Here is a 6,629-nt window from a genome sequence, read left to right as displayed (position 1 = left end):
CCGCCGCTTTCAAAGCTTTGAACTCACCGGTAGTGGGCCTCATATTTGAAAGTTACGGTGACCAAAAAACACCAAAATTAAAATTTCAATTATAAAGATTAATAATAATAAAAAACAACACAAAAACAACTACTGAAAAACCAAATTACAACAAACAGATATACCTTATCTTTGGAAACATCAAAGATAGTAGTCTTCAAAACTTTGAAAGTAGGTTGACTATTGCATGTCCACTGAGTGATCCTTGGAATACGAGAGCTTTCCTTTTGCGTACTTACCTTTCATGTACTTACAACACTCGTAGAACCAAACTTGTAGAACATGAGGACAACCAATCGTAGAGTGTAAAAAACACTCGGCCTCTTTCCCGAACTCTTTGCCTTCCTAACCGAGTCAACCCAACTATCAAGCTTACTCCTTCAATGAGGAAATAGTCAATTCAAAAGAACTCCGCCCAAGCAAATTCATTGTACCTCCCACTATCTACAACATCTAAAATAGACTTGGTACATTTTTATGCTTAGTGCCACTAAGCAAGAACCACTCCACGAAATACAAAAGCCAACTTCACGGCATCCTCATCGAATCACCCCACCTCTTGGTGGTAAAACATTCCCCAACATTCCTTAGTGATAGAGGACGAAGTTGGCCAATATCTTTCACAAAGACTATTAACCTCTTGCTTAAAATCTAAGACACTACAGTCACCTTCACGATTAACCCAAGAATCAATGCAAATTCCTCAATGCTAAACCTAAGCCTAACAGCGTATCATAACCCACAAACTCGGCATCATTAGGTTGCGAACCTCTCGAGCAACAACCCATGAAACACTTGGGGTTGAACTTTAAACTCGGGAAGGTCAAGGAAATGACCAAAACAAGAGGTTTTTGAAAAGATTTCAAGCCGTACATCCGAAAGACAAGATTTAATGTTCTCTATCACCCGGAAAGTAGCGATGGAAAAGGCTTTAGCAATGAACGATTCTTTGGTCATATATATAATCCCATTCCCGTAGCAATATAAACAAAATAAATCAGACAAAAACAAAAAAAAACTAAAAAAAAATAGAAAACAAATAATAAAAATAATATTTTTTTAAAAAAAAGACACCTTAGCGGGATTTTTCTTTGGTAGGTCAAATCCTTCAACCTTCACCGAGGTCCTAGCATGGACACCGCAACAAAAAAAGAAAAACAAAAGCAACAAATCTTAGATACAATAACAATGAATATATGAAAATGTAGTAACCAAATTACGCCAATAAAAAACCTAAAAACAACGTTTTCCTAAACCCTTACAAGTATGATAAATGTAAGAGATAAACAACTTTCAAAAAAACATAAACAACTAAAATTAAAACAACACCGTACAAACTCGTTGTTATGAAATTTTGAAAATGGTAGTCGAAAATAGTAGTGTGACAAACAACCGAGAAAACTGACAATAAACATATACAAAACTAAATAATAAACTGAAAGATCTGGTTGCAATTGAAATTAGTAAAATGCTTTTCAATACCAATAGTGTGTAAAACAACCGAAAACAAATTCACAAAAAACATATAACCAACCAATGGGGAAAAGCAACTCAAAACTGTGACAAAATACGAATTGAACTGGGTTTTTTTTCAACAACCAAACAACAACTGAATAAAAACAACAAAACAACATCAACCACAATACATGATTTAAATACATAAAGAACACAAAAAACATAAAAACATCCTAATAAACACCTAAACCAAAGTGACACAAAAAGCTCATGTAAAAATTAACACAATAAAATGAAACCAAGCAAATTTAAATTACCTTTGATTTAACTTTGGGCTTTTGGTCCTCACCATGCACTTCATCCTCAAAATCGGAATCTGAGGAAACCTAGAACAAAAAATGGGGAAAACTTTAAATCATCAAATGAGGAAAATGAGGAAACCAGAAGTAAAACAACCAGAAAAAAACTAAAGAAAAATGTAAAAACAAAAAAGAGAAACTTACATCGCGTGCAGACTTGGAAATTTTTGCTCTCTTAGTCTTAGGAGCATCTACTTTAACAGGAAGGGCTCTTTTCTTAGAGGCCGATGTCTCTGGAACATCAGCCACTAAATTTTTAGCAATTTTTTTTAACCCCATTTTAGGTTCGACTTTGGAAGTAACAGCTGGAGCCTTCTTCGATTTTTTAGAAACTTTCTTCGCCGGAGATGGTGATTTCGAACCACTTCTAGTGGTTGCCATTTATATAGAAAAAAATAGTGGAGGATGACAATGTAGGTTGAGGAAAACGTGGGTGAGGGCTTGGAGAAGGTGATCGTGGGAAGAAGAAATGGGTTAGGGCTTGAGAATGGTGATCGTGGGAAGCTACGGTTTGAAGAGTGGAAGAATCAGAGAAATGAAAAATTCAAAAAAAAAAATAAAAAAGGAGTTATGAGGTGGCGTGCGTGTACGTGTGTAAGGAAGAAGGGAAAAGGTAATTTTGTAATTATGAAACTTTTTGAAAAGTAAAATTGAAAAATGTAAAAGTTAAAAAAGTTTAAAAAACCGTGTATTGATAAAAATGTAAAAAAGATGTCAATTTTGACATGAGGTGTAAAAATCTCAAAAAGAAAAGAGAAATTGCTTCTAGTACATTACTCTTTGTTAATTAGATCTATAGTCTTTTATTTTTAATTATTTTTAAAGGGACAATAATTAATTTTTGAAAATGGGTGTTAATAGCTTTCTTGCTAGTTTGCTTCTATTACCTAATTTCACTTAGTTATCTTCTCCATTTTCTTTTTTTTTTTCTTTCCTTGTTTATGTAAAAGAGATGTGACCATTTTTTTCTTTTGTTGAAACGGGCACAACCTATTTCAATAGAAAAGAATCATTTGCTTCATTTTTCCCTTTTTCTTGTCAACCGTGAAATTTCTCCAACATTGAAGAACATATATAAATTTATACGGGTATTGTTATTAGGGAATTTTACAAAAATACTGTTTTTGGACCAAAACTTTACAAATATACTGGGACACGGCAAAAACAACATTTTTACTGCCCCAGCCCAATTTCTTTACTTTTGTACTGCCCAAGCCCAACAACATAACATTTATACTGTGAACAGTAAAACACACGGGAAAACAACCTGCTTCGTGTGTGGGAAGTCGCTGGAGACGGACATCACCAAGAAAAAACCATTAAATCCGGCAAGAATAAACAAAAGCAGTAAAATCGACGTCAATAAATAATCATGGCAAAACAACGGTAAAACAACACTAAAACAATCAAACAAAACAAAAGAAAAAAATTGATTAAAAAAAACAAACAATCTGCTACACAACCTCAACACCAGATGCAAAATCAACTATATTTGCAAGTCTATTCCTAGAAAATTATAAAAAAAAAAACTACTAAAACAACACTGAAACAACACAAAAACAAATGAAGCAAAAATAAATACTTAGAAAAATATAAAAGAAACACACACCTCAAAACTCTCTTGTGAGTGAGCTCGTCAAATATATTTATAGGAGAACCAAAAAGAAAAAAACCACAAAAATAGCCAAAGAGAACGAAGAAGAAATGTATTTATAGCCTCCATCTTCCACACTCACAGACATAACCATCACAACAACACGAGAACACCCAGAAAATACCTATTAATTCCAGCGAGATGGAGCAAGGGCAGTGAAATCGGCATCAAATAAATAAATCATGAAAAACAACAGTAAAACAATACTAAAACAATACTAAAACAAAAAAAAACAATAAAAAAAAATGATCAAAAATTAACTATGTTGTGCACATCCTCAATACTAAATGCACTATATTTGCAAGAAAAGTTCTAGAAAATTAGAACAAAACTAAACCACACTAACTCTTACATTTTAAAAAAAAAAACATAACTAAGAACTTCAAAAAATTAAAAAAGAAAAAAAAGAAGAAGAAGAAAAGAAAAGAAGATGAAGAAGAAGAACTAAGAACTATCACCTTCATGGTCTTCCTTCCCCTCATCATCTCAGCCATGAATTATCTATTCTGTGTCTTTGCAGCAGGTGTTCTAAGTTTCTTTCTTTTCCTTCAATATAATTTCTTTATTTTTGAATGGTTCCTTCAATATAATTAAGTATATATAATAGTAGAGTGTGGGAGAGTTGGACATTATATATATGTTGATAGGAGAGGAGATGTACGTGGCAAGCATGCATGAATGTGGTGATGTTATAACATATTAATTTCCAAATTTTACATGCAAACAAAAATTGTTGGCAGCCGAAAAAAAAAAAAAAAAAAAGTTGGCAGCTGAAAAAAAAAAAAAAAACAGTACAAAAGTTATTTTTGGAGTGTAACAGTATAAAAGAAAGAAAATGGGAAAACACAGTAAACTGTGTAAATTTCCCTGTTATTATGCATCTTAAGGTATCATAGTGATATAACATGTTGTGAATGATTAGCATTTTTTTTTTTTTTTTTAAATTAAAATGTGTGAGATCTAATATTATATTGCACCAATAATAATATGTTAACTTTTGTAATATTTGACACCTTAAAATATTCCTTGACATTTATATATTTGAATTATTATAATATTTTAAGAATAAAATAAATTCTCCTGAATTACTGGTAGAAATTTGATATTTTTTTTTTGTTGAAAAAATTATTTCCCAACTTATGAAACTTGTTACAAATATCCTACCTTAATTACATTTTGTTCATTATTTTATGAGTTTTTCGCTGAAAAACTCTCTCAACAATTATTTCACTTGCACTTAACTTTTAAGCTTTAAGTTTAGTGGTAAAACCCTCCAAATTATTGCACTGGTAAAAAATTTAAAGTGTCATCCATTTAGCACAGTTACTTATCAACATAGATTACTTTTGTGTACAATTTTGTACATGTAATACATTTATAATATTCTATGATATATAATTATTTAAAAGATATAAATAATTAATTCCAAAATTAAGAATTTATTTTAAAAATTATTTGACACACAACACAATTACATTAGTTTACATATACACATAACACAATGTAATTTAGGGCTGTTCATCCGATCCAATCCGCACTTTTTTGGTCAAACAACATCCAATCCGCATTAAGTGCGGATTTCATTTTTTGGATCCAATCCAATCCGCACAATAGTTCAAATCCAATCCGCAAAAGTGTGGATTGGATCGGTTACTTTGGATTGGTTACTTTTTAATATTAAATTATTTAATATTTATAAAAAAATATTTTTTTTTTCACATAATTAGCAACAAAATAAAATAAATTATAGTTATTTTATGTCTACAACCACACATTAAATTAATAAAATAACAAATAACAAATTCAAAGGAAAAAAAAATTGTATATATAAAAAAATATTTAATTTTATTTTCAATTGTATGTAGAAAAAAAATATATAAGAATAGAATATACATTTTATCTATTAAGTTTTGCAATATAATTGTATTATATGTATTAGACTTTTAAATTACTATTTTTTTTTACATTAAAATGTTATTTGTATAAATAATTTTTTAATTTTGTTATAAATATGTGTGGATTGGATTGAATCGGTTACTTTTACATGTCAATCAACATCCAATCCGCACAAGTGCGGATTTTGAATTTTCCAATCCAATCCAATCCGCACAAGTGCGGATATCCGCACTTTGCGGATTGGATTGGATTGGATTGTGCGGATTGGATTGGATCAGTTATTTTATGAACACCCCTAATGTAATTGGTTTACATAAATTTATTTACTTAAGAAAATTAGAAACTTGTTTAAAAATATATAAAATATATAAAACTTATGCTCAACAATACACAACCTCTACTTACGTGGTACGATGGCGCACGCCCATAAAAATGACTATTAACACTAGTGATAATGTGGTAATAGTTCATCATAAAGGACTATATGCTTAGAGCAATGACAAGTTATTTTAGTAATGGTATTTTTTCATTTGAAATTCTCGACCATGAAAACTCCCACATGGTGACATGCCAAGTATTCAATCAAGATAAAGATAATTCAATGACACGAGTAATCAAATAAGGTATTTGAAATAATTACATGTATCTGAGCACTCACAGTGACAAAAAATACATGTTTTTCTCACTTGTAATTCTTTCCCAAATTTACAAATTTGAAGTCTAATTACTCAAATTCTATATCACCAATATCAATATAATTCAAAATATATCTAAAATCTATCCAAATACCATTCTCACAACACATAGCCAAATACATTCAAGAAAACACAAATTCAATCATAATTTCTATATCGACAACAATTCTATCCATACAATTTGTTCCAAAACTAATCACAACTTATCAAAAGACCAAAAAGAATTAGAAATGACCTCAAAAGTTGCTTGAATTCCCAAAAGTCTTAAAGAATGATTGAAAACTCTTCTTCACTAAATAAGGGACACGACTACAATGGAGAGTTTTAGGGATTTTATAACTTTCAAGAGTATTGAAATGGATGAGAAGGGAGAATGAAAAAGAGTGAAAAGGAAAATTCGTTACCTTGGTTTGGTTCTTAAGAATCCCTAGCCGATTGCTCCTTGAGAGTTGGGAGGAGTTAGAAGCTTTTGAAAATTGGGTTTGAGTGAATGAAGTTTGAAAGTGGGAATAAGTTTATTTAAGGAAAATT

General features: G+C 30.6%; 1 protein-coding gene across 1 annotated transcript; it reads right to left on the bottom strand.

Moving 5' to 3' along the window:
• Positions 1–1,763: 1,763 nt before the first annotated feature.
• On the bottom strand, positions 1,764–2,578 carry LOC115716515 (uncharacterized). The gene is made up of 2 exons (XM_061115896.1): positions 1,998–2,578; positions 1,764–1,880 (listed from the first exon to the last, which is right to left on the bottom strand). Exons 1-2 carry the CDS (start codon positions 2,232–2,234, stop codon positions 1,803–1,805), a joined length of 315 nt encoding a protein of 104 aa, XP_060971879.1. The 5' UTR covers positions 2,235–2,578; the 3' UTR covers positions 1,764–1,802.
• Positions 2,579–6,629: the final 4,051 nt, after the last annotated feature.

The sequence above is a fragment of the Cannabis sativa genome, chromosome 5 (assembly GCF_029168945.1).
Source record: "Cannabis sativa cultivar Pink pepper isolate KNU-18-1 chromosome 5, ASM2916894v1, whole genome shotgun sequence".
Taxonomy (NCBI): domain Eukaryota; kingdom Viridiplantae; phylum Streptophyta; class Magnoliopsida; order Rosales; family Cannabaceae; genus Cannabis; species Cannabis sativa.
Note: the sequence above shows the minus strand (reverse complement) of the source record. Positions and strands in the feature narration are given on the sequence as shown.